This window comes from Adelges cooleyi, unplaced genomic scaffold, assembly GCF_023614345.1.
Source record: "Adelges cooleyi isolate 19-005CV unplaced genomic scaffold, UGA_ACOO_1.1 ACOO_flye_CR_arks_rails_tigmint_CR_PRNA_247, whole genome shotgun sequence".
Taxonomy (NCBI): domain Eukaryota; kingdom Metazoa; phylum Arthropoda; class Insecta; order Hemiptera; family Adelgidae; genus Adelges; species Adelges cooleyi.
Genome location: NW_026095912.1, coordinates 10,330,957 through 10,358,647, shown reverse-complemented (window position 1 = coordinate 10,358,647; position 27,691 = coordinate 10,330,957). Strand labels below are relative to the sequence as shown.

General features: G+C 28.5%; 5 protein-coding genes across 5 annotated transcripts; 3 read left to right on the top strand and 2 right to left on the bottom strand.

The window, feature by feature from the left end:
- The first annotated feature begins 12 nt into the window (after nt 1-12).
- On the top strand, nt 13-7,767 carry LOC126836743 (WASH complex subunit 4). Its single transcript, XM_050570366.1, has 19 exons — nt 13-227; nt 852-979; nt 1,045-1,210; nt 1,274-1,446; nt 2,383-2,607; nt 2,681-2,920; nt 3,042-3,227; nt 3,308-3,409; nt 3,620-3,853; nt 4,538-4,870; nt 4,950-5,066; nt 5,164-5,326; nt 5,396-5,550; nt 5,768-5,947; nt 6,158-6,398; nt 6,608-6,825; nt 6,899-7,076; nt 7,287-7,480; nt 7,542-7,767. The coding sequence occupies exons 1-19, from the start codon at nt 185-187 to the stop codon at nt 7,608-7,610; spliced, it is 3,345 nt and encodes a 1,114-aa protein (XP_050426323.1). The 5' UTR covers nt 13-184; the 3' UTR covers nt 7,611-7,767.
- Nucleotides 7,768-7,863: 96 nt separating this feature from the next.
- On the bottom strand, nt 7,864-10,163 carry LOC126836744 (general transcription factor IIH subunit 4). The gene is made up of 3 exons (XM_050570367.1): nt 9,438-10,163; nt 8,926-9,380; nt 7,864-8,454 (listed from the first exon to the last, which is right to left on the bottom strand). The coding sequence occupies exons 1-3, from the start codon at nt 10,014-10,016 to the stop codon at nt 8,076-8,078; spliced, it is 1,413 nt and encodes a 470-aa protein (XP_050426324.1). The 5' UTR covers nt 10,017-10,163; the 3' UTR covers nt 7,864-8,075.
- Nucleotides 10,164-10,282: 119 nt separating this feature from the next.
- Nucleotides 10,283-14,282, top strand: LOC126836873 (eukaryotic translation initiation factor 5B). The gene is made up of 2 exons (XM_050570542.1): nt 10,283-10,644; nt 11,885-14,282. Exon 2 carries the CDS (start codon nt 11,923-11,925, stop codon nt 14,218-14,220), a length of 2,298 nt encoding a protein of 765 aa, XP_050426499.1. The 5' UTR covers nt 10,283-10,644; nt 11,885-11,922; the 3' UTR covers nt 14,221-14,282.
- A 2,320-nt stretch (nt 14,283-16,602) lies between these two features.
- Nucleotides 16,603-19,059, top strand: LOC126836426 (profilin-like). Its single transcript, XM_050569799.1, has 3 exons — nt 16,603-16,928; nt 18,522-18,693; nt 18,826-19,059. The coding sequence occupies exons 1-3, from the start codon at nt 16,815-16,817 to the stop codon at nt 18,921-18,923; spliced, it is 384 nt and encodes a 127-aa protein (XP_050425756.1). The 5' UTR covers nt 16,603-16,814; the 3' UTR covers nt 18,924-19,059.
- A 2,516-nt stretch (nt 19,060-21,575) lies between these two features.
- LOC126836949 (uncharacterized) lies at nt 21,576-25,555 on the bottom strand. The gene is made up of 4 exons (XM_050570670.1): nt 25,220-25,555; nt 22,872-23,538; nt 22,661-22,803; nt 21,576-22,597 (listed from the first exon to the last, which is right to left on the bottom strand). Exons 2-4 carry the CDS (start codon nt 23,466-23,468, stop codon nt 22,387-22,389), a joined length of 951 nt encoding a protein of 316 aa, XP_050426627.1. The 5' UTR covers nt 23,469-23,538; nt 25,220-25,555; the 3' UTR covers nt 21,576-22,386.
- Nucleotides 25,556-27,691: the final 2,136 nt, after the last annotated feature.

Below are 27,691 nucleotides of genomic sequence, written 5' to 3'. Positions count from 1 at the left end.
GGCTATCAGATATTGGTTTGTATTGGAAACCCGCTGGAATTTGGATTGATTGTTAATTAGCTATTACATAATAATAATAATAAACGTTGTTTTAGTAAATAAAATGGCTTAAACGAAGCGTTAGAGCACTAGTCAATTATATTTAAAAAAAATTCTCAGGATCTAATGTGTTACTAATTTTGAAATGTGGGGTGATCCGGATAAAATTATTGTAGAAAAAAAACACAGTAAGTATGCAAATTAAAATCAAGTCAAATATATTATGTATGTATATCGAAAATTACACTTCATTTTCCAGTAATTTCCTTTATCCCCAGTATGCTATAATTGAAAATATTGTTTGTGTTTATTTAGTATAGTTAGAAAGACTAAAAAAGAAAACATTTTCCGCTACCCTCAGAATCATTTTAACTGTCGAAAAGAAGAAATGTATTTAATATTAGCCTTCTAGGATAACTCTTAACGGTTCCTATAGTTGCATATTTTCCCTCTTAAATTAAAACGTAATTAAAGAACTGAAATAAACTAAAAATGTATAAAATGATTTTAAAGGTACAAGTGTCTGCTTTCAGAATCTTTTTTTTAATTTAAAAAATATTTAGAAGTTCTGACAATTTTAATAAAAAATATACTTTTTACGTGTTGATTTAATGGCTTATATTATATATATATATATATATATATATATATATATATAAAAACTATTTAAAGTTGTCCAAGAAATTTAAGCTGAAATTTTAAAAGTTTCTTCTTTTTGGCAATTAAAAACAATCCAGGGGTAGCAAAAAATTGTTTTTCCTTCAGGAACAATTATGTTGTTAGTTAAGTAATTATGTTTTCATTTATTTTAGAAACCGTAGTTCCAAATCAGTCCCAAACGTACAACAATCTACTGAACGATCATGTATCGTGCTTGGACGAATTAAACCTTACGTTGAAAAATAAACTGTTTGTCTCCAAAACACCCATCAATGTTAAAGTAAGCTCATAGCTTTTAAATAATTAGTGAACAACATAATTGTAATGTGTTTTTTTTTATTTAAGATTGAAGCGTCTGATAAAGCAACCATAGACGAAGTGCTAGATATTGACAATCACGTGCTGAGCAATATATTGAAAATATTTTCTACTATATGTTCAGCAATTACAGATTTAAAAACTAATGTTAAACCGAAATTGTTTAACTCTATACTTTACTACGAAGACTGTGGTAAAATCAATTTTACAATATGGTTATTATTCAATAATTAATCTAAAAATAATGTTTTTTTAGATGAAGATAACCAAAATGAAGGCTTAAAACAAATAAAAATAAGCAAATTTTTACAAATATTATTAGAACTGTCTTCATTTGTTAAGCACTGTGAATACTTGTTGAGTGAAATACACTGTCAATTTATTAATGTTTTTGAACTCCGTTCAATAATTGCCGATATACATTTCCAAGTAATAAAATATTTTTTTTTTATTATTAGTAAAAATAAAAATTCCATTCAAATATTTTAAATTCTTGTAATCAATAGTTACTATTATGATTAAATTTACACCTCAGATTAAAATACAGTTATATAGAATTGTCTTTTTAAGTATAACATGTCTTCTAGGTGGTCCTTATTTTTCAAAATAATTTTTTTTTTCAGTCTTACACCATCAAGTGGTTCCAATATGTATAAAAATAAAGTGTAACAAATTTAATGTTAATTGATTAAGTTTCACCCGGCGACCTCCAGCCATTTGAGTTCTAGAACGCATTTTTTCCAAAAATTCAATGTTTTATTTTTTTGCTTTTGGTTACTATCACGTTATAATTGCTTTGTATAAAAATATTGTTTTATATTTAATATTAATAGACAGTTATAACTTATATTTATAACTCATGTTCTTTACATTTATTAGAAAAATACAATATTTTCTTAAATAATTGAGTATGAAGCATAAAAGTTCATAAAGTTTATTTACAATTTACTTAACCAATTTACACTAAATTATTTACACATTAATTTTATACCTATTAGAACCACTTAAGGATTAAAATAAATACCCATATGACCTAAAGCTACCTTAAATTATATTCCCTGTTAATTGTTAACTAGTCGCATACCTCCCTTTGCTTATTAGTGATAATGAATTTTAATAAAATATAATTTTATTTATTAAAAAATAAATTTGCCTTAATTTTTTTTTGAAACAAATTAAGTCGATAATATTTGTTTTTGTAAAATAAACATTTTGTAGACTATGAGACACAATGTTTACTCACTTATTTAATTTAAATAATTAATACTTATATTATAAATTTTAAGTAACAACAATTTTTTTTAAACCTAATTGTTTGCCTGACTTTAAGACTCGATACTGTTTTTAATACTTATCTTTATGCAGGGCATTTTTGACTATATTGGAGATCTGCTCTACCTATTGGTCGAATTAGATAAGCTTTTAACTTCTCAACCAGTTTTGCAACAACATTGGTTTCATTATCGACGTTCTTTGGCAAATATTAAACAAAATCCAGAAAAATACGACTGCAGTTTAGACAGTATTGTTCAATTGGAAAATATATGTGACGAAATAGAATCGACCTTACTATCTGGAAAAATATTTCAAGTACGTTAATTCGATTTTTGTTCATATTATTTTCACTGTATTAAGTTGATAATTATATGTTATTTTTTTTTAGAAAATTTTGAAATCTGACTTGAAGGAAAAGAAGTCTATTCAGTCTTGTGATGAATTTGTAAATGAATTTAGATTGTATTTAAACAATGCTGTTTACACTTTGGGACAGCGATTTCATTTAAAAGCCATTGATCCACTGCGTATGTGGTCTCGTATCTGTACTACTACCGTTTTTTATACGTACATGTTTGGAGTTTTCGACAAAAAATTGCTCAAACAATTTACCGAATTCTTAGAGAAGGTAAGGATTTTTTTTTCACCTCTCGAATACAAATTATTTTTTGTAATCTAAATGATTCTTGGTTTTTACTGTATAATATCTTTGTTCATTGATGATTGTTTGTTTTGTTGTAAACAAACAGGTGAATCACATTCCATTGGATGGAAATTTAGTTTGGTATCCAGAAATGTTTGTCATGCATTACATTGGAGATTTGTTAAGGCCTAATTACACAAAAAAAAAACAAGACAATTTGGAAAAGTGCTCGATAGAATTGATGGATATTACAAGAAATTTTCCAAAAACCGCTTTAAATTATTTACAACAGGTTTACACTTGTTTTCTTTGAAAATTTTCTTAAACATGGCTTTAAACACATATTACTAATATTAAATATCTGTTTTATAGGCGATGGTATGGTTTACTAAAAGTGAACATTTCATGAAGACGACTGATTTTCAAGTGCCAAAATTAAACTCTATGCAAGATTTATGTAATTTCTTTACCGAGGTATGCATATTTTATATAACATCAAGACACCCGCTAGTTTAAGTTTCAATACTTTTTGTAAAACGAAAGCATTCATGCTACATTTGTTATACACCATAACGTTTTATAAATCTATAGTTTTTCCGTGTCACTTGTAAAATGTAGATTTACTTTTTAACTTTACATTCCGACTTTAATAAAACTTAATCACTCAATTGATTTTTTTTTTAGGGTATTCAGTTGTGTTTTTCCATAAAAACTACTATTAAAACTTTTTCCAATTTACATAGTGCTCTAGGAAAACCGCTGACCAAGACTAATGTAATATTAGTTTGTCAACTGTTTGAAACATTGAACAACATTGCTTATGTTTTTCGTAGACATCACATTAAAACTTCTATGCTAATAGTCGACGTTATCCAGTATTTGGAATATGAATGTCTCTTGATTATCGGTGAAGTAAAAGTAAGAACAAATATTAATATATTCTTAGTAAGAACTTGGTTGTATGTCAAGCAAAGTTGGGATTTTTCAAATAATTTTTATCTAGATAAAGCGAGTAATTTGTTATCTTTTATTTAATTTTTTATTATTTTATTATTTATGACAAAATTATTTCATTGGTGCTCGGAAAAAACTGTCTTAGTAAAAATTTACCAAAATAGTACCTAGATAAAAAAAAAAAACATGGATTTTTCGGTAAAAAAATCAAATTAATACTACGATTATATCAGTGGTAATACGTAAGTGAATTTTGATATTTTGATTTGGCGGTATACATTTTTGAATTTAAAATGTTGAGTACTGAACGTTTCAGATAGGCAGTTTTTTCCTAAGTACCATAGATTTTTCATTTGTTATTTTCTTTAAAATTATTCTATCAAACAATTTATTTATTATTTGTTTAAAATTTAAATGTCTAAATATAAAGCTGGACTTTATTAAAATAGTAAAGAAAATGTAAAAGAGAACAAAGAGCATAAAATATAGTATTTGTTGTTTTGATATATTTTTTATTCATTAATTTAAAAAAAAAAATCATTTGAAAATGTTTTTTGTTATTTGATATAAATTTAACTCAACACGGTTGTCAAGTATTTTCTGTATTACTTGTGCGCTTAAAAATAGTATTTTACATTTCTACTTTAGGGAACCTATTCTGAAGAAAAATATTTCAGTACAAAAAATGTCGATATAATGTCGTCTTTGGAAGTTAGTGAGAAATTACTTCACGAATCGAAGATGAAACATCGGTTTTTAATGATAAAATTGGCGTTGAATACAGCTGTTGGATTACAAGCATTCCAAAAAGGGGAACTGTTGGCCTTGTCAAAACGCCTAAAAGAAATTGAACATTTATACCTTTTGCAAGACGAAATGAACAACATATCGGAAATGAGCTGTATGTATTGGCATCGCGTAGTGTTTCCATTATACTTCAAAAACGTTTACAAAACGTACAAAAATTTTAACGGACTCTCGGTATGTTTTTAAATTGGTAATAACTTACAACCGAATGATTTGACTTATTTTTTTTTTTTTGGTTTATGTTTTCACAAAGACGACACTTAATGCTCTAGCGGATATTGAAAAAGTTACTCATTTTAGTGATGAAGTAACTAAACAAAAGTCATATGAATCTTTCATTAACGAAATCAATGAGTATCTTCAAGATCAAGTAAGATTTCACCAACATAACTATTTGTATTATTTGTAAGAAATTGCCAAAAAAATTGTGTGTTAAAAATCATTTTTTTTTTTTTTTTTTTAAATAGATTTTGAACCCAATGAATCCCGGTATTGAGAATGAACTGCGTCTTCAGGTCATGACTCAAGTACAGTTTGTCAAAATGATGCTTCACGAACCGATCCATGAACATACATATATGATAAAACTAAAACCTATACAGTTTCTAACACAGTTTATTGACACCAAATGTGTGAAACGACAACAATTATAAACTTAATACTAATTTTTACTGAAATTCAATTTACACTGTTTTGCAGGTAGAGTAGAAAATTATCTCAGTGAAACGTTTTATGATTTAACGACCGTTGCTCTACACGATTGGCATAACAATGGGGTAATGAGAACTTTGGCAAAATATAAAGTGAACTTGGAAACGGTGGAAGACAAATTACCTAGTAAAACTTTAGAACAGGTTAAAAAGTTGTATTGAGTAGAATACATAAATATTCAACATTTTTTTTATTCCATTTAAGAAAAAATATTTTTATACTTCATTGAAAAAAATATTTTTTTAAATTAAAGTGTGAAAAACATAAAATTTAGTTGTAACATGTTTATATACTTGTACCTACATTTTTTAATACCTTATGCCGCTTACATTTTGTATAATAATAATTGTTATTTTTTAGGGCTTGGATGTTCTTGAAATAATGAGAAATTTAAATGAATTTGTGTCAACATTTTCTTATAATCTAAGCAATCAAATATTTATTGAAAATCACAGCACTAGTAAACATTTAAATACAATAAACATACGGCACATGAGCAATTCTATTCGAATTCACGGTACAGGAATATTGAGCACTGCAGTAAGTTACATAACTTTTATTAATAATGAAGCCAGCTCCAGTTCGAGTCATAGTGATGAAATCACTTTAAACGAATGCTTTGATCCGACTGTGTAGATAGTAAAATTATTAATAACACATTGTTGTAATTTGAATACCTTTTCACTTTTGCACCAAACAAATTGTACTCGTTATTATATGATGTTAATTATATGGACTTTTTTTTTTTAGGTAAATAAAACTTATCGGCTACTACATGGCAAACTGAATTTATTATCTCAATATTTATACGACGAGCGAATAAAATCAAAACTAAAAAAAGAAATAATGTTACTTTTGGAAACACAAAAAACAAACGACATGAAATATCCATTTGAACGAGCTGAAAAATTAAATTCCAGTATGAAAAAATTAAACTTAAATCCTGAACAGAATTACATGGATCAGTTTAGAGTGTTGGTCACTCACATTGGTAAGAAACTCATTGGTTTCATTTTTTGTTCTTACATTTATGTCAAATATAAAGATGTAAATTTAAAGAAGAACTTATTCATCTGAAACATTGGTACAAGACATAATGCAAACTATGTTTATTTAACTATCTACTTAGAGTAATAATTAATTTCATATTTTGTTGACAAAATCTTTGTAAAGTGCAAATATATTGTTTATATTTTATAGGAAACGCTCTCGGTTATGTGAGAATGATTAAATCTGGTGGTCTTCATTTTTCTTCGTTGGCAACTTCCTTTATTCCGGACTTAAAAAAAGTGATTAAGCTTGAAGACTTGTGTAAAGAAGCTGGATTTACTGATAGTTGCGTAAGCTCGGGGCACAACCTCGACTGTGTAATACAAAACATATGTCAAAACATCACTGAAGGCACAAATTATTTCAAAGTACGCTTTAACATATCAAATAAAATAGACAATTGAAATACTTGAGGTATTAACGGTTGGTTACATTTTACAGTTGTTAATCGACGTTTTTGTTCAAGCCATGAGTTCTGAAAATTATATGCATTTGCGGAACTTCTATATACTCATACCCGCTTTAACATTGAACTTTATTGAGCACTCGATAAATTCAAAAGAAAAAATGTACAAGAAAAGCAAAGGTGCAATGTTTACAGATGACGGATTCGCAGTCGGTAAGACATCAAACAGCTAATTTAATGATCATTTAGTAAATAACTAATTTCATAAAATAAACCAAAAAATAATTTTAATGTCATATCACTTGATTAGCATTTAAACTAGCCTATTGTAATTTTATTATGCACAAAAAATGCAATAGCTTTTTCGGTAACATGATAAACAAAAGCAATATGAAGTTTATTTATTAGCATATATTTTTTTAGGACTTGCTTATCTGCTGCGAATTTTCAACTTGAACGATGAATTCAATTTGTTAAAATGGTTTCAATCTGTCAATGACAATTATGAGAAAAAACTACATGTGCTAAAGAGTCAGGAAATCAAAGCGTTGAAGGACGATACTAAATTACAACAACCACTAAGTTTGTCATACTCAAGACTGCAAGTTTATTATAAGGTAAAAAGATTCAACAGCAAATTGGAGAGAAATATTTTATAATTGGTTTTTTTTTTTTTAGGAATTTCTGTTATTGTCGTACAACATTAATAGTGCTAGAATATTTTTCCAATCCCGAAACATAAGTTAACTAGATTTTTATTCACTGTTATTATTGGTTTGTATACCTAAAATATTTTGTTTTTTGGCTTTTTATACACATATCTATTTATATTTTGTGATGTTTATACTTTTTACTACACATTTATGTATATTTAAATGTTATTAAATAAATTATTATTTAAATATTTATTTTCTAATACTTTCATCTCTGATAATAACAATCCAAGTTGTTAGTTTTTACTGATTATTGAAACTAAAAACTTTGTGCAAATCGTATTATTTATATTTATGTACAAATTAATACTAAATAAAAATTATAATAACTTGAAAATCTACATATTTTTTTTTATAAATATGTATGTAATATTTACAATGTATAATTTTTTTGCTAAGATTTAACTTTAACTTAACATATTATTTATAAATATTATTTTACAAAAAAAAAAAATCATTCATTCCAAAAACAAAGGATGAGACCATATTTTGTTACCAATTAAAAAGGATCAGATTTTGGTTGTTTTTTCCAGAATTTTCTTACATCATCGTGACCGTCCGTACTAACAATAATATTTCGTCTTCTTTCATCACACCACACCAGTGCTCCAATATCGGAGGCATAGTTTTTAATTGTTTCGTAGTCATTCGGAGTGTTAATGTTGCTGTAGAGCACTCCGTCGGTGTACGCCAATCTGTTTCTTTCATTTTCCCACAAATAAATTTGATCGATAATAGTTTGGGGCATACCGCCTTCTTGCATTTGTGGATGTGAATGAACAGTCAAAAACCTCACTATTTGTGCAGCCGTAATACCACTGCGTAATGCTGTACGTACAGAGTCTCGAGTAAGTATACCAGCAGCCATATTTGGAAACCTGAACAAATAATTTTCAAGCAATTAATTTTTGTTTATCATATAAAATAATTATTGTTGAAATTGCACAATTGAGCACTAAATTTACACTAAAAATTACTTTACTTTTTAAGAAAAATATAATTTTTTATGACAGTTTTTATAAAAATAAAGTAGAAAGTTATTATTAATTTTAAAATGTTCTGTAGTTAAATAAAAATATGTACCTAAGCCGTTCTCACCAGTGGCAAAATATTTGAGAATTGACTACATAATTTGTTCCTATTAAATACAATAAGATTGGATAATAAATATCAGAAAACCCCTAGCTAAATTATATGCTTCCAGTTGGGAAGGAGATACCATTGAGTACTAATAGTAGTCATGAGAACGGCCACTAAAAAAGTAAACTATATAATTATGTTCAAATGTAATTTCAGATACTCTAGTACAAAACTTATTTACTAAATTATAATTGTATTAATATTATAACCTGTATAACATATGTGTAAACAATGCAATTAAAGCAACTTTAAGGTCTGAATCTGTCATGGCATACACTCGGAAATTAGTCTCTACAATAATATAACGCTCTTTGTTCTTCATTCGTTCAGATGTTCGACTACTACCCTGGCCCATTTCTATTACCAAACGGGTAGGGTAAAAACGACCGGCTTTCCGTTTTCTTTGGTAAACTAATCCAAATTCTCGCAGGTGTTGTAGGAACGCTTGTAGGTTTTCGGACATTTCATCAGTAATATAGTCCCAACCCAAGGTACCCAAATGTATTTGAAATAAGAACGTCAGACATTGAGCGAGATCAAGCCCTCGTGCTTCTACAGTTTCCATGTAACGCAGCATAAAGTACCAAACTTGGGTCGCCATGTCCAACAGAAGAAACTGAAACCCTGTTGACGTGATCACTGGACTGCCATCGGTATCTTGAACCTAGAACATTTAAAAGGGACATACAATTTGTCTTGTCAAGTAACACTATACACTCACCATGAGACCCGCATTCAACAACACTCTGACCGCGTCAGCCGATATGCCTTCGTTTTTAGAGCCGACCATGTAGTGCAAAATACATTCCCATCTTTCGTACGCGTAAGCATCGAGGAAGTCAACATCTCTTGCTTTGGGATCAGCTGTTACTTCGTTATTGGATACAGTAGAGCGGCCGCCGCCCATCAGCGCTACCTTGAGTTTTTTTTTAAATGTCGAATTCAAAATCCATCCTTTCAAACCTCCCGACACGCCAGTCAATTTCCATATATGCAAATTTGTGGCCACTTTGATAGACTCTTCGAGCTCATTTGAGTAATTGGCAGGAACCCAAGATGATAGCACCGACTGCGGTACTGGTTGTTCAATAAATAGTATGCGCAATGTGAACTGTTGCGCTATGTCCGGCAGAACTCGGAAGACAGTCAGGCAAGTTGGCGGATGACTGTAAAGCCGGTCTTGTATAGCTTCCGGCAGTTTAGTAAGGTATTCGAACAGAGTCAACACCTTGAGCACTTTAGAGCCGTCGTCTTTTTTTAGGTGTTTACGTTTTTCTTTAGAACCGGATTCTTTCGACATAATGATACACTAAAATGTTTAAATTATTTTAACTAAATCACCGCAAACGCCCGCCCATTGTATTATAACTATTAATATTATTTTGAAAAAATATATATAATAGTAGTAAATATAAACCATTGATTATTTTGAATTTCGCCAAAAATTGTTAACAACTATCATAAATGTTGTAACATAACCTCAAAATCAAATATCATTATCTGTAAATATTTTCCATATCATTATATCACTTTTATTATCAACGACCGTCAAATATAAATATTTCTAGCCGATGAAAATTAAATTGGGCTAAATTCAAAATTGAATAATGAATATTTTGTTGAAGTAGCTCGTCCCCAATTTTTTTATTACGATTAACTGTCCTTGTACACTTTCATATTTACTATAAAAATTATTTCATAGGTAGCTCAAATACGTTCTTTGCTACAGCAGGTTGTTTACTTCACCCTACCTACAAATGTTAGTGATAGGTGATTCGAACGAGATAAGGAATATGAGACCATCGTATATATATTACGGATTGAACGCCAACTGCTAGGCAAATAGCAATTAGCGTTATCCTCATGTTTTAATATTATCGTGTTAGAAGATTCAGTTCGAGAAGAAAACTACATACAAAGATTTCTAGGTGAGTACATTTATTTATTAATATACCACTTTGAAAGTGTTTTTCTGTTGTAACTTGTATTTGAACAAAATACATTGTTGTCATTTTTAAAAAAGCCATAAAAAATAATAACATCATTTGTTTTGCCACACACTCACAAATTATATAATACAGTAAATTATTTAAAATCATCACAAATATTATACCATATTGTTGTGTCAGTGTTAAGTACACTTTAAGGGGCTACGATCCTGAATTGCTTCGATATGGGTTTAATTTTGTTGTTTGCCACCATTCTCTACATTATTCTAAATATTCATTTTTTAAATTACTGACTTTCTTATAATTTTGTATTATACTGAGTACAGCTATATATGTTAAATCGAATGATAGTAAAAATAAATATTTTTTTTCTCTCTTATGCATTGTGATTTGTACCCAAATATTTAACAAGAATATGATTTTACTTTACGTAGAGAAAAGTAGGTATATTAATATACCAACTATTAGCTATTAAATCTGTTATTTCATTCATACACTACTCGATAACAATAGTTCTTGTCAAACTTTTTTTTACCCAATAAATATTCAATGTTATCATTACTATAGAATTCACTATAAATTGTTCTCTAGTCATAACAAATAATAATAATAAATATGCAATTAATTTAGCTTAGGTACAAATAAATGTTTTGCCCTAGGGCAATATTTAGCATCCACTCTAGACTATAAATACATTATTGAATGGGGATTTTCTTAGTTATGTAACTGTAGATAAACACTCAGTCAAACTACTAATAGTACTAGGGTGTCTAATACAGAAGACACTAAGAAAAATACTAAGAGTCAAATACCAACAAAGTATCAACATTTTCAAGACGTTAAAATAGAACTTTGGCTTTTTTTTTGGAGGGGGGTGGCTTAAAGGTCAGAAAATTAAACTGATGGTGGATTTACCTGTACCTTAAATAATAAAATATACAAAACAGTTCCAAAATCTGTAGTCAACATTTTTTTTTGTCAAAGAAAACCCTAATAATACATTTATAGAGCCTAAAGAGTGGTTTATATTCACTTATAAACAATTTTATTGTACATTTAATTATTAATTTATAGATTTACATCTAAGAATTTTTTTTTACTTTTGAGTAATTTTTATCGCTCTGTGACCTCCTTGACTCAATATATCTCGACCCTGCTGAGCTGGCTCTTTGTTATAGTTGTTATAATAATAATAAGAATATAATTATTTTTGTTTCAGGGTTTATTTTCTAGTTATTATTGTACTCCATTGTAAGAATGTCGACTGCAGATCCGAGTAAGAAGAAAAAAAAGCCAGTGGCTCCGGTCAAAGACAAAAAAGGACCTGGAAAAAAAGCGATCGCAGCTCTAAAAGAAGCATTGCAACAACAAAAAGAAGAAGAGGACAAACTACGTAGAGAGGAAGAAGAGGAAGAAAGACGCATAGAAGAGCTCGAAAAGCAAAAAGAAGAAAAGTTAAGGTTAGAACAAGAAAAGAAGGAAAAAAAGAAACAAAAGGAGAAAGAAAAAAAGGAAAGATTGAAAGCCGAGGGTAAATTTCTAACTCCTAAACAAAAGGCAGACAGAGCACGTGCTCAGTTGCTTTTAGAAACATTTAAAGCTCAGAGTGAAGCATTAAGAGCTCCGCCAAAGGTAGAAAAAGTTGAAAACGACGGCGACTCTGAAGGGTCTGACGAAGAGAATAATGAAAATTCAAAAAACGTTGACAACATTTTGAAAAATGATAAACAGGTTAACAATGAAAATGGGGAAACAAGTAATGAAGAAGAATCAGATTTAAGAGCTGCAGTTGTATGTGTTTTAGGTCATGTAGATACTGGTAAAACTAAAATATTAGACAAGCTGCGAAGAACTAATGTACAAGATGGAGAAGCTGGTGGCATTACTCAACAAATAGGTGCTACTAATGTGCCACTTCACGCCATAAAAGAACAAACAAAAGTCGTCAATAATTATGCGAGTAGAAAATTTTTAATTCCCGGTTTATTAATTATTGATACACCTGGACACGAATCGTTTAGTAATCTTCGTAATAGAGGCTCATCATTATGTGATATCGCTATTTTAGTTGTTGATATTATGCACGGCTTAGAACCACAAACAATTGAATCTATTAACATTTTAAAGACTAAGAAAACTCCATTTATAGTAGCATTGAATAAAATTGATCGTTTGTACGATTGGCAGACCAACCCTCGCAAAGATGTAAGGGACGTATTGACTTCTCAACATCCCAACACTCAAAATGAGTTTAAGACACGATCGCAGAACGTCATTGTACAGTTTGCCGAACAGGGCCTTAATGCCGCATTGTTCTATGAAAATCCCGATCCAAAGTCCTATGTATCATTAGTGCCAACGTCAGCAATTACCGGTGAAGGAATGGGTAACTTATTAGATCTTATTGTCGAAAATTGTCAGACTCATTTGTATAAAAGACTGGTGTTTAGTGAACAACTACAAGCCACTGTGTTGGAAGTAAAAGCAATTACAGGATTAGGAACTACTATTGACACTATTTTAGTCAACGGTTACCTTAAAGAAGGACAGACTATAGTTGTGGCGGGCACTGATGGGCCAGTTGTGACACAAATAAGATCCTTGTTAATGCCTCAACCGTTAAAAGAACTGAGAGTGAAAAATGCATACGTAGAGTATAGAGAAATAAAAGCTGCGCAAGGGGTGAAAATCGCTGCTAAAGATTTAGAAAAAGCTATAGCAGGATTGAACATATATGTTGCTCATAAACCAGATGAAATAGAACACCTCAAAGTAGAAGTTGCGAGAGAGTTGAAGTCTGCACTCAGTACAATAAAATTGCAAGATAGAGGAGTGTACGTTCAAGCTTCAACTTTGGGCTCTTTAGAAGCTTTATTGGACTTCTTGAGATCTAGTAAAATACCATATAGCAACATAAGAATTGGTCCGGTTGTTAAAAAAGATGTTATGAAAGCTTCGATTATGTTGGAACACTGTCCATTGTATGCAACTATATTAGCGTTTGACGTAAAAGTCGAGAAAGACGCTCAAGAATTGGCGGATTCTTTGAATGTTAAAATTTTTCAAGCCGACATCATATACCATTTGTTTGACAAATTTACTGCCTATCAAGATGACTTGAAAAGAAAAAACCGTGACCAGTTCAAGTCCATTGCAGTGTTTCCTTGTAAGCTCAAAGTCTTACCGCAGTTTGTGTTTAATTCTCGAGATCCAATTGTTATGGGCGTAATGGTTGAATCTGGTATAGTTAAAGAAGGTACTCCTATATGTGTTCCAAGTAAGGAGTTTGTAGAGCTGGGTATTGTGACCAGTATAGAAAACAATCACAAACCCGTTGAAACTGCCAGGAAGGGACAAGAAATTTGTATTAAAATCGAACCGATACCCGGAGAGGCACCAAAAATGTTCGGTAGGCATTTCGATGAAACTGACTTGTTGGTTAGTAAGATTACAAGACAGTCTATTGATGCTTGCAAGGACCATTTCCGAGATGACCTGCTCAAGACTGATTGGCAATTAATGGTTGAGCTTAAAAAGTTATTTGAAATTTTATGATTCAAATTGATAATGTTAAATTTAAAAAAAAATATTAATATACTTATAGATATTTTATATTGGATTTTTCTTTTTGTTATTATTTTTGTTGTGCTCTTTTAATTAATTCAATAGTCCTAACAATTAGTAATCATTGGTATATAAAATAAAAATAATTATATAGGTATACATTATATTAATTAAAAAATAATTTTAATAATATGGTTAAAATTACCATATTTCATTTTGTGCCATACTTTTTTATAAATGAAAAAAGTTTCTTAGACTGTTGTTTTATCATTGTTACATCAACATTTATTTGCAGTTCATATTATATTAATATTAATTGTGTATAGTTTGATACTTGTATTTTCAGTGCAACCCTAAACAGTTAGTTTTTTATTTATAACTAAATTAAAAGATTAATTTGTTCTAATCAGTGGCATATTGTGGTATTTCTGCCGAAATCAGTTCATTCCGCACATTGGACCTGCACTTATTTTATAAGGCAATAAATTGTTAATATTTTAACTTAAAACGCTACTATGAATACATTTTTTTTAATTCAATAAGTTAAAACAATTTTTTTTATACATGAAAATATTAAGTGAGGTACCTATATAATAAAAATATTTTTTTTTAGGGACATTGCTGTTTGAACGTTCAAGTTTTAACTAAAAAAAATATTAACATTTGGTAAATCTATATTGATGGCTCCAGAGCATAGCTAGTATATCAATTTTATCAAATTTTACAGGGTAAGCGAAAAACTAAATTTTACAAAATCAATAGTAAGTTAAATTTATTACACAGAGTATTCAAATTCAAACTAATTATTCGAAAAGACACTTGACAAGGACGAAGAAAATTTATATTTCCAGTTAAAAAACAAAACATTTTTAAATTAATTGTACATAATATTACGAAAAAAAAAACAAATAACGTAACAAATTTAAAAATAAATGAACGTAGATAATAATAATCATTTTGAGGTCCGTTAGAAATTCAGCACGGTAAAATTACAGAATAAATTGATTAATATATTTCATTTATTCTGTAGTAAAATATAAAAGTTTTTAATTTTTTTTATAACAACAACTAAGGTACCTAAGAACTATCAAGTAAAAACACAGAGTAGAAAAACAATGTAGACTATAGTACGAAAGTCAATAGCGTATGTACTTTAAATACTAACTATGTATATAAAAAATTATTTTTTTAAAACTAAAATCTAAATTGTCTGTTTACAACTAAGACTTCATTTATTCCGTATAAAATTAACAAAACAAATTTGACTTTCATTTTTATCAACTCATATTCTTTTATTTAAAACCTTTAAATACGCTTTTTCCAAACCTCTAAATATTTCTAAAAAAAATGAATAGTTCACTTTTAAATATGACTTGACTGATGGTAGTAGGTACTTGATAGTATTAACATTTTTGGATAATTCTTAATAATCAGTATTTTTATTTTAATGTTATGTTGACGAAAAGAAGTATTGTTTTTATTTTTTACTAATATGCTGAACATTATTAATTGTAATAAAAAAATATCCAAAAAAAAGAGCGACTAAATAAAATGGACTAAAAGATAAATAAAAGAGTAAATGTTTCAAAATTACACAAATTACAGCAAAAAAATATGTATTTTACATCTTTGTAGGTGGTGTAGAAAATGAAAAGGTGTGCTAGAGAAAATTTAAAATCAGATTTACAAATGCATCGAAAAAATGTTGGATTTTGTAGTAAGTAGAAAATTTCACAATACCTATACCTAGTTAAACAATATAATATTTAAAAAATTCAACACTCTAGAGATGGGTAGTGAACAATCTCCACAAAAAAAATACACTTATTAATAGCAGCGTAAAGTGTAAACGCGTATTTCGGTAGCAATACTATTACAGATTAATTTAATCTGTGATGTTTAAGAACTCTTGATTCGCAAGAGGTTAAAAATCAATTATTTTCCAGTGAGAGGGCTAAGCCTCCCTCCCATTATTTGCATCATTGTCCAACCCTGAGTATAAGTATATATTTTTTTACTCTATGGTTTAGGTAATATTCACTGAACTTAATTACTGCCGAGTGCTGTAGTCAGCTTAGTGGCACTATTAAAGATTACGATTATATTAAGAATTTTTTTTTTTTTCAAACTGCCGCGTTCTTTGGGTATAATCATTCACAGCGGGTTACCTCCACGTTACCGCGGTTACGGTACTAGGAGGTAGAATTGCGTGGTGCAACGTTGCACGTCGTCGTCGTCGAGCGAATAACGTTGGTAGGTTCATACAGTTGCATCGACTACAACGCCGGCCCGGCCCGTCATCGTCATCCGGTATTTTTTTTTCCCCTTCTCTCCTCCCCCGTTTCATTCCTACTCTTCTCGCCCTCGTTCTATGTGATTTATCATCGTTCGCCGTAAGCCGCTGGCCGTCGCCCGTTTGTTGCGTTGCGTTGCCTGTCGACAATAATTGTCAATTGGACTTCGCTCCTCCGACGCCAAATACGCGTATATTTTTTAACGTTACAAAATTAAAACTTAAAAACAAATTTTAACTTTTATCCCGTCAACGGGTTCACGAACAAATCGAACACTCAACCAGTCCGATCATGTCGTCTTGGCAAGATTACGTTGACAAACATTTGTTGGCCAGCAAATGCGTTACCAAAGCCGCGATCGCCGGTCACGACGGAAATGTGTGGGCCAAGTCCGACGGATTCGAGGTGAACTTTCATTTGTTTAAATAACATTTCCAATAAAAAATTAACAATCTAACAGTGATTGTGTACGCGAAACGGCAGAAAATTGTCGTCCACTAGCTCGAACTCGAACCCACCCGATGGTTTCTTGGAAACGAGTTGTCTTATCATCAAAATTATAAAAAGTCATGTCATCTAGGTATGACGCGCCCAGATGTATCCAACGTACTAGTGTTGTCCAAATATCTAACAATGCTATAGCATTAATTATAAATACAATTTATTTATAATCAATGGCTATAGTATATGTAATTGCGTTGTCTGTCCGATTTTGAACAGTCGACTAAAATGTTTGATTGTACATTCGATGGTCTAGGTACATTGAATTTCAGTTTGAAACATTATTAGTGTCGCTGTATTGATGGCTCGACTCGTTGTGGACGTGACGATTTCATAGCTCTGATTACATACTCGATAACATAAAAACTGATACTGAATTATCGGCATTATTTTATTTCACTTTTTAGCAGACAATTTAATTAAGGGCGTAATTACTTGCAAATTCTATGAATTTAGAAATAGACTTAAAATTAAAGCGGCCCATTGGTTTTTTAATATTACTGATACATTTTTAAAAACTATTTTAATACAAATTTCAAAAAAAAAACTGTTGTTAAAAGATAAAAATGAATTACCAGTTTTATTTTTATGTTTTAATTGAATTACTTCCCACTGAAAAGTATGAAAATAGTTCAGACATAAAAATAATTTTTACTTGTATGCGCTAAATGAACCTCAATTTTAATTCTTATAATCGCACCCTATCGCAGATAACAATTTTATTACTAGATTGTTACACATTTTTTATTGCCATTAATCTTACTTATCTAAAATAACTTTTATAGCTCTTTTTTTATTTTTATTAAAATTGAGCCTAACCTCTTATTTTGGATATTATTATGTTTATCTGAAATACTAACTTTTTTCACAATTTATTTATTTACAGAATTATTTTTATTTACAATATATAATAACAATAGCGGCCAATTATATTACAATATTTTCAATACAATTATAGAACTATATAGCATTAGAAAAGAAAAATTAATTTCAAATTTGCAAAAACATTTTTCAAATTATATATTAAATGCTCGTTAAGTATTATTTATATTACAATAAATAAATCTCAAGTTAATTGAATTTGCAATAGACATTTATGTATTTATAGATGAGGCTAAAGCATGTGTGATAGCTAATGTGTGTATTTTTCAAAACAAATAAATCATTATTTCTAATAATGTTTGAATTGACAAAAAAATTTAGTTTTTTCAGTATTGGATGATAAATAATTTAATTACGAATGTTAATACTCATTACTCATGTTATTACTCATCATTATTACTCATTCGTATCCATAAAATATGCTTATTTTCATAGTATAATCAGTCTGCAATAATTATTATTGAATTTTTTTAAACATGTTGTTTTTAAATATGTTTAAATAGATATAATCACTGACCTGTGTTTTGACTTATTATGTCTAGCACAATGTTCACCGAATCGTATAAATAATAATTTGTTTTTGTAATTAATCAACCATTAACTGCGTTGTTTCAGGTATCAAAGGACGAATTAAGTAAAATAGCTCAAGGCTTTGATAATCGAGATACATTAACATCGTCTGGAGTAACACTATCAGGTGTTCGTTATATTTATCTGTCGGGTACTGATAAAGTCATAAGAGCCAAACAAGGAAAAGTGGGAGCTCACTGTGTGAAGACTCAACAAAGTAAGTTTTGTACTAATGAAGTATTTGATTTAATTAAACCCAGTTATTGTTGATGTCTAAAAATGTCAATTATTGAGTCTTTTTTTTTTATTATTATTAAACGTATAACATTTTTATTTTCATTGTTTACAGCAATAGTCGTTTCATTGTACGAAGATCCGATTCAACCGCAACAAGCTGCATTAGTTGTTGAAAAACTAGGAGATCATTTAGTCTCACACGGTTATTAAAAATGTTGGCGAAAATATATTTAAATTACAATATAAGACAGATGTGATACTACTTAATCAACTTCTTTTTATATATTGTTTTTGGTACACTATAAAATCTATAAACCTAATAAATTTAAAAAAAAATAAAAATCTATTTAAATTTTACGCTCTTAAAATATTTTAATTTAGTTTACAAAATTAAAAAATATATTTTAATATAATTTTACAATATTACTGTTTTTTAATACTAAATCATTATAATTTAATGATTATGTATTTTAAGTAATCAAACAAATCACTTACTGTAAAGGTAAAATAATTTTATCAGTATATTTAGGTTTGACAGTAATGTCCCAATTATTATTTACAATTTCTCATTTTTTATCATCTATTTATTCTATAACACTAAGAAGTATCATTCAAAGGCTTTAGCCTTGTATTTTAAGTTATATTCTTAACATCGTCAAAGCGGTTCAGCTATTTATTATATTATTATTATTGTGTGTTTTATTGATTTCAACTGACTCTAGCACTCATTAAACACATTCATTCAATACTTTTTTTTTAAATGCATGTACATATTTAATATACTAATTATAATAAATTAAATTTTATTTTTAATTTGATTCTTAACAATTCTTTTAAAATAAAATAAAAGACTTATAAAATAAGTAGTAAAATCTAAAGTTATCATATATTTTTTTTTAAAAAAAAATCTTTTTATTTTAACTTTAGAAGCTCTTATTATATATTTTGACTCTAATGCTCTTATTTGAATCAAATTATTTTTTAATTAGTACTTGAGTTATGAATTGCATTTTTAACAATCGATCATTTATGATTAAAACGTCTTTATTTATTACTTTAAAATAATAATCTTATTTTATATTATATAATCGTATTATAAACTATTATTGGATGGTGTTTTAAAATAATTATCATGATATTTGTGTGTTTTTAAACATAAACAAAATAAATTATTTTTTAAATACAATGTGCTCACAGCGAGCCGTTTGCTGTTTGATTTTTTTTATGACCAATTTTACGGTTCTGTCTGCTTTATATTAATGTAAATTTAATAATAATATTATAATTTCTAGTCTTGGAGATCTGACATGGAGCTCTAAAAATACATACAAAATTTTTTTCATATTACAAATTTTGTAAAAAAAGCATTACATTATTGCTATTTGTGGCAATTGAAATTACAGTCATAATAATCAAATTAATGTTAATGTAATAATAATTTGAAAAACGACCATTATTATTAATTTGTATAAGTAATTATAGGTTTTATTATTATACCAAATCTATATCTCAATGTAAAATTTTCTGGTAAAAAAACTTTTTATGAGTAAAATGTAATTTTTTTTTGTAAAACTAGTTAATCAAAAATATAATTGATAATATGCTTTTTTTACCTTGAACTTGTGTTTTTTTTAGAATTCTATTTTTTTAACCATTTAAAGCTAAATTGTTTACATTTTACAGCAATTATATTTTTACCATAACAGATTTTTAATTATTTAGCCAAAAATCTTGTTGGTCATATTAGACTGTTGCTGTAAATGCATTTTTACAATTATACCTATTCTGGTCGTACTTTATTTTGGAAAGGCAAAGTTGTTGACATCTGTTGCCTAAAAAAAGTGTTACCTTATTGGGATTTTTCGGTAGTATAAAAAAATTCTACTAAAAAAGTGTGTCCAATTTTTAATTAATATACAAGAATGTTTGCATGATGTGATGGGCATGTCTCAGGTCTTTAGGTATCATCGTTAAAAGATTTTTCAATGCAAAACTGTGTATATAATAAGAAAAATGGTTTAAAGATCAGGCTAGTTTGACTGGTGTTTTTCTTGAAAGTGTTGCAGTAAACTCTTTCGTTATTTGATCTTATAAAGTATTATTCTGGTACGATATTTTGATCTTTAGATTTACTGTACCAAGAAATCGGTGAAAAAATTATAATAAAATGAAAACACATCAAAGTTGGACCTGTTTTATTGTGGAAATGTTAAATATCATCATATATTGGCTCTATGTAGTTCTTTAGGTAATTTATTGGACATTTTTTCACAACCATGAAAAACATTAACTCGATAGTCGATTTTCTCTAGTAATTAAATTATTCTACAATAATTATTAGTGCACTGTGCACTGCGCTATCAGTTTTTAGCTATTGGTCAAGCTGATAATATGACTAATCATTTCCTGTTTACAACATGTATTTAATATTTATCGTCAATAGCAGCAATATTACTGTTAAAGTGCAGTCTGAATAAAAAAATACTCGTCCCAGCAATTAGTCACCTTTGGCCAAGGTCAAACGAGATATCCTATACCACAACACTGTTCCTATCAAACAAAACTATGTCATTGCCCATTGGCTCCAAGGACCCAGCATACTAACGAGCTATATTAATTTTATATAAGTAGTTAATCTTGGGTACATCCTAATAAACGCTCATAGACCTGTAAAGAAATCTTATATATCCTATAGACAAATCTATCTTTGTAGGTCTATGTAAACGCTACTCGAACACACAATTTCAATATCGTTCAAACGAACTGTCGTCTGTCAGCAACGACTATGTTTAAGAAAAAAAAAACTTCTAGAGTTTTTTTAATGACAGGATATATATTATTAAATAAAAAATAAAGCAAATGTTTAAAACATATTATATTTTTCTTATTATAATCTTATTATGTTAGAACAAAATAATAATTGTTAACAATTATTAATTACAATTATGACACATTCCTGTTGCATCGTTCGCATCACACGACATCTGCAAAACAATAAAAACAAATGAGTTTAAAAAATAATCGTCGGAAGAAACACTTACGACCAAAAATCGTTTGTCGAACATAAGCGACAAAAACTATATATTTGCGTAAAATATTATTGTAACGACTTGTTCACAGACAATAACCTAAATGTATGTTTTCGCCATTTCAATAGATTTTGTTAAAGACAATGATGTCTTCGTCAATAAAGAATACATCTAAAAAAAAAAAAAATATATGTCAAGAGTGACAATACGGGCAGGGTTTTTAAGCGACAGAACTGAAAAATGTACATTATTAGTGTATCAGTTTGTCATTTTTTTTTTTTTCTATTTACTAAAACGTTAAATGCAAACGTTTTATTTATTGTTGCGAGTCAACGGATTGTAGAATGAACGAAAACAGAGCACGAATCTATAAAGGAAATTTCTTAATAAAACATACTCGATGAGTGAAAAAATATTTATTTTAGTAGAGGTAAATCGGATTTAAAAATTATTATTAAGTATTAGAAAAATCCATAATTTCAGAAGTAAACAATAAAAAGATTATAACCCGCCTCACCCACCCCCTAAATGAAAATTTTAGTCCAGAGTTTTAAATAAAATTGCTTTTTATAAATTAAATGAACATGTTGTCTCATAACAATTAAATAGTTTCCCTTGCAAGTAACATTGGTCTGAAAGTCAGTTTAAGTATTTTCAGTGGGATTGAGCTCAGACAATTCCTTATGTACAGCTTTAATTGATTCCAGCATTGAATGAACTGAACTGTCGAGACTCTTATACGTGTTGTAAGCTTCCAGCAATATTTTTACTTGCTGATCGCGTTTTTCAATTTCTGAATTACACATTTTTAATAAATTCAATAACTTTTCCATGCCGACTTCGGTTTTTTTTAACCTGAAACATGCACATAACATATATTACTGTAGAATCAAAATGTAAATAGTACACAGATCATACTTATGGTCTTCTAGAATCACAGAGTTGTCTTTATTGCTGTTAAAATTGTCTGCACTTCTTTGCTGATCAACTGCCGGAGGGTTGAGACGTAATCTCAAAGAATCACTGTCGTTATTGAAATAAACACTCTCTTTCACTTTACTCTAGAAAAACATTCGACGCATTTGTTTATAAAAAATTTTCGTAGTAAAAAGAAATAGTTTCAACATACATCGTCGGTGTCGCTTGATGAATCATCGCTTTCTGTTGAACTAAACGTTATTTTTATAACCATAGTTTCATCGATTCCTTCAGAGTTCAAATTCGAAAGTAACATACTTCCATTTTTTACAATTTTTTTTGCTTCTACCTTATTTGGTTCAACAGGTTTTTCTTTGTTATCTTCTATAACATTTTCATAATTATCAATCGACAAATTGTCTATGGCTAGATTGTCTTCCTTTTTCCGTTTTCCCCGATGTTTATGGTTTTTACTCGGTGAAGGTAACCTATCGCTTTTACTTCGTTTCTTGGCTCTGACATTTTGACTTTTTATACTACTACTTTTTATTTTGATAGGTTTCTTTGTATTTTTTCGATTGTCAATCTTAGATGCGATGGACTGAAGTGCGGCTGCTCTCAACAATAATATATCTTGGTCGTCATTTGTCTGATTAGAGTTGCTTTTCATTGTGCGTCTGACCATTGATTGTAGTGCAATCAGTCGAAGCTGCTCGGCATCGTCAAAATCGTCATTTGTCGTAGCCATTGTGTGACCTTTCACGTTGGTATTTAAAAAAGAAACTTCATTGTAATGAATACTTTTCATTGTTACACCACAGGTTGGGATAGGTTCAAGAGCTTAAAAAAAGCCATTTCTGCAATCAGTATCTGGTCATCTGAAATAAGATATGAAACATAACATTATACAGTAATTAAACAGGGTAAATTATAATAATAATTAAGATGTCGATACTATTACAATAGAAGAGCAATTTTTTTTCAACAAATATTTTTAAAAATTTTAAATACATTTTTTTTTTTTAGTACTAATATTTTAGTTTAATTTGTTATCATACTGAAGATAATTTTCTTTGAATCATTAAAAAATGTCAGAATTTGTATTATGTTTTCTTAGAAAATAAAACATGGTAAAAATTATAATAACAATATGATATATTATTATGGTCAAATAATGATTACCTAAAAAGAAAAAGGTTTAAAACTAAAAGCAATAATCTTGGTTGTTAGTTGTTTTTAATATTTGCTGTCAACTTACACCTGAGCAAGTAAACAATGACAAACAAAATACCAGTTTTTCTTATTTTTAGAATTGCTGTACTTTTTTGTACTAAAATCGTTCTTTTAAATATTGAAAAATATGGCAAAATCAACTTTAAAATAACTACTTTACAGGAAAAAAAACATCTAATGTTTACAATCATAGTCTTAAGAATTTTAATAATATTTCCACAGAAAAACATTTAACAGTTGATTTCATGGATAAGTAATTCTCCGATTGGAGTTGACATGATTTAAATTATGTGTTTATTTGAAATTATCTAAAAATAATTTTAATAATCCCAAATTTCATTTAGCAAAATTATGACAATTGTAATTAGGCAAATAATATGCATATAATTTAATAATTCATAAAAGCTTAAATAACCATCTTATAACAAATTCATAACATATTATTTTACTAATTAACAGTAGTATGTAGATTATCATTTGTCAATGTGACATAATTGCTACTATTATTAGCATTTCATTAAATTATTATAATGTAATTATGATTTATTGAATTATTGTTTAAAAAAATATCTAGAGCGAATAAGTTCTTAATTTTTTTATTTTTGCATAAACGTCAATGAAACAACAAGAATAATAAAACAAGCATAGCAGATACAAAGCAAGGTTAGTATCAGACACAGTCAAAATTATTACTAATAAAGTGATAAATCATATTTTATATTTTGCCTTTAAAGTTGCTAAGATTTTCTTAAAAAAAATTGATAATGGTTTATGATTTTTTATGTAAAAACAAAATGGCATTGTGTAATTGATGTTTTGGAAAACATTTAATTTAATTTAACCTTTTTTGTATTAATGTCAACATTCGGTTTTTTTAATTGTGTAACAATATTGTATGCAGTAAGAACATTGATTATATTGCCCAAGGTTATCATATAATTTCTCACCAAATATATGTTAAAATTTAATTTGTTGTATACATACTGTAAGTAATATTTATTGGATTCATATTAGATATGTACTTAGGTTTTTTAATTTTATGCCTGTGATTGTTAATGTGTGGTTTGTACTTAGATCATACTAAAGAATTGAAGGAACGTTAAAACAATTACATTGATAATAGGCCAATTTGGCAATAACACGAAGCCTGACTCGGGTTCGAGTTTTTTTTAGGGTTTCCTCAAAACACTATATTTTAAAGTAATTACCCAACATTATTTTATGGAAATTATACGAATAGGTTATTTAGAAGTGTACATCGAAGGATCTAGATAGACAACACAATAGTAATATTATTGTTAAGTAGAGATAATTAATAACGATTACCTTGTTGTGCAATCGGTGCTGTTGTCGTTGTAGGCTAGCCCATTCTGGCGATGATATGAACTTGTCGATTAGCAAAATATTTAAACGTTAGAAAAAAAAGAACTAAAAAAAAAACGAAACTCGCGCGTATAGCATATAAGGTAATGTTTGTCAATATAAATTATAATTTAAGTACAAGTACGTTGCAACAATGTAAACAAACGGCAAAATGAAAAAAAATTGGTATAATATGTTATTATTTACTTCGATTTTTTTACATTTGCGTTGCCGTTGGCAGTTGTAGCCTGTAGCTATGGCAAATTCGCACTTGTGATTTTTTTTAAAGAAAATATGATGTTTTTTAATGATAACAAACCACAAAGGTTATCGTCGCTTATCGCGTTTGAGAACAATATTATTTACAAAAAGAGAAAGCGGGGGAAAACACCGCGTGACGTCATCGGGCAAGTCATTATTATATATTCGTAGGTACGCAATATCTATTTTGTAATATTTTGTTAACGTTATTAAAATATGTATAGACATATATATATAGACATTGTCAATATTTGTTTGTTTTTCTTCAAAACAACTTCCAAAGTACAATAACAATATAATATTGTGCGCGTAGTAGAGTAAACGGACGAGGATGAAACTGCATGTTATGACTTATGTCATCCAAGTGACAATTCTGAAGTATTAAACGATGTAATCATATTATATTATTAATTGTAATATGGTAACCATTAATAACACCTTATTATAATAGTCTCTATAGTCTATACTATTCATATACTCTGTGTTTGGTCCATGCAAAATTCACATAGGTAATAGGAAAACATAACTGAAAAATAGACTTTACAACTGAAAATATTTTTTTCCAAAATCGAATATTTGTTCTGCATTTGACAACCAATTTTTTTTTTAACTCTGTCATTCTACGATAAAAAGATAAGTGAATTTGTCAAAACTCTATTTGGCTCCGCTAATTACCTATTCTCATGGAAAATAATTATAAATAAATTAAGTGCAGAGCTTTCAAACTATAAATTATATCTTGAACAACGAAAACAAATTGTGAATTAAAATTTAAAATAACGCATTAGGTACATCTACTTCGGTGGTCTGTAGCTTACCTAATAATAATAGCTAATAACTCACAAATAGTATTTATCAAAACTAATTATTGAAGTCATCATCTTTTTTTGTTATTTGAATAGGTAATTATAATTAGTTGGTGCAAAAAAAAGTGCATTGTTCAAGTTGAAAATTGTAATTCAAAAGGTAGATTTATAAGTATATTTTGCTCTAACACCACTAGCAGGTTTTTTACGGCAAGTAATAGTAGAATATTATGTATTTTATTTTGACCAACAACTTTTTTTATTTACTATTGTGCATTTTTTTTACATTAATGTATCTCATTATAACTGTACAGTTAATTATAATAAAAATAAAAATACTTATTGTTGTCATAAGCGTGACTACAGTTCTGGACCAGATATTGCTGAAATAGCAGTGTCATACATAAAGTACAGTTAATACCTTATATGTTTTGTTTTTTAATTATTTTGTCACATTTTGAGTTATTTATGTATCTTATGTTATAATTAAGTAATTATCCGCTAATATTATTGAAATAATAATCACAATTAATGAGAAACTAAATCTGTATTACTTTTTGACGTATCATATTTACACATAATTATTATAAGTACCATAAGTCAAAAACCAACTAATTCATACCAATTGATTATTAATTTATACAAATTAAATGGATAGATAATGCTGTGTGTAAATTTTAAAAGTGGCCGATGATACCTCAAGACGAGTTGTTTTGACATTGTTTAAGGGGCCCTAACGGCTAATATAATTTATTCAATATCAGTTGATCGTAAATGAGCTGGCCTAGTCCTAAAAGGAATTTTCACATAAAAAGAGACACCAGCTAATGCCTCGAAATCCCATTGCTAGTTATGGTATTTTTTAATTAACTAGGTTTGGTATTTTTTTTTAACTAAAAATTTCTTAGTTGATTCTCGTTCCCTTTGCTTTTTCAAGTTAATAATAAAGTGCACGACGTTTCCTTAACAAATATATAGACAGGGTGACGCCCTCTTAGCAACAGTTGCCAACCAATAATTGATCCACATTCGAAACGCCTATATGTATAAACAGGGTAGCCACGAGCATACTTGACATTTTACATTGTATAATTGGACTCTATTAAATATTTACACTGTTGCACACGTTTATAAATTTAACGTATAGTATTATACCTACGTTATAACTTATATAATAGATCTAATTAATTATTAATATCGTGCGATTAGTTATTTGGACATTGTAAGCCGTATAAAAATAATATTATAAAGGCTAATTAAAAAAATAATACTACGCATGCAGTACACTACTAAAGAATTAATAGCTCAAAATATATTAAATAAGTATTAGTAAATACTTGTATCGCTTTGGAACAGACTTGATCAACGA

Bases quoted from the DNA above. Each gene is read 5' to 3' on its own strand.
- LOC126836743 (XM_050570366.1), top strand. From the start codon at position 185: ATGTGGGGTGATCCGGATAAAATTATTGTAGAAAAAAAACACA. The intron at 3,410-3,619 runs GTATGCATATTT...TTTTTTTTTTAG, and splicing joins TATGTAATTTCTTTACCGAG to GGTATTCAGTTGTGTTTTTC. The intron at 3,854-4,537 runs GTAAGAACAAAT...TTTCTACTTTAG, and splicing joins TGATTATCGGTGAAGTAAAA to GGAACCTATTCTGAAGAAAA.
- LOC126836744 (XM_050570367.1), bottom strand. From the start codon at position 10,016: ATGTCGAAAGAATCCGGTTCTAAAGAAAAACGTAAACACCTAAAAAAA. The intron at 9,381-9,437 runs GTGAGTGTATAG...TAAATGTTCTAG, and splicing joins TGTTGAATGCGGGTCTCATG to GTTCAAGATACCGATGGCAG. The intron at 8,455-8,925 runs GTTATAATATTA...TTATTTGTTCAG, and splicing joins TTTACACATATGTTATACAG to GTTTCCAAATATGGCTGCTG.
- LOC126836873 (XM_050570542.1), top strand. From the start codon at position 11,923: ATGTCGACTGCAGATCCGAGTAAGAAGAAAAAAAAGCCAGTGGCTCCG.
- LOC126836426 (XM_050569799.1), top strand. From the start codon at position 16,815: ATGTCGTCTTGGCAAGATTACGTTGACAAACATTTGTTGGCCAGCAAA. The intron at 16,929-18,521 runs GTGAACTTTCAT...GCGTTGTTTCAG, and splicing joins CCAAGTCCGACGGATTCGAG to GTATCAAAGGACGAATTAAG. The intron at 18,694-18,825 runs GTAAGTTTTGTA...CATTGTTTACAG, and splicing joins CTGTGTGAAGACTCAACAAA to CAATAGTCGTTTCATTGTAC.
- LOC126836949 (XM_050570670.1), bottom strand. From the start codon at position 23,468: ATGAAAAGTATTCATTACAATGAAGTTTCTTTTTTAAATACCAACGTG. The intron at 22,804-22,871 runs GTATGTTGAAAC...ATGTTTTTCTAG, and splicing joins CATCAAGCGACACCGACGAT to AGTAAAGTGAAAGAGAGTGT. The intron at 22,598-22,660 runs GTATGATCTGTG...TGCATGTTTCAG, and splicing joins GTGATTCTAGAAGACCATAA to GTTAAAAAAAACCGAAGTCG.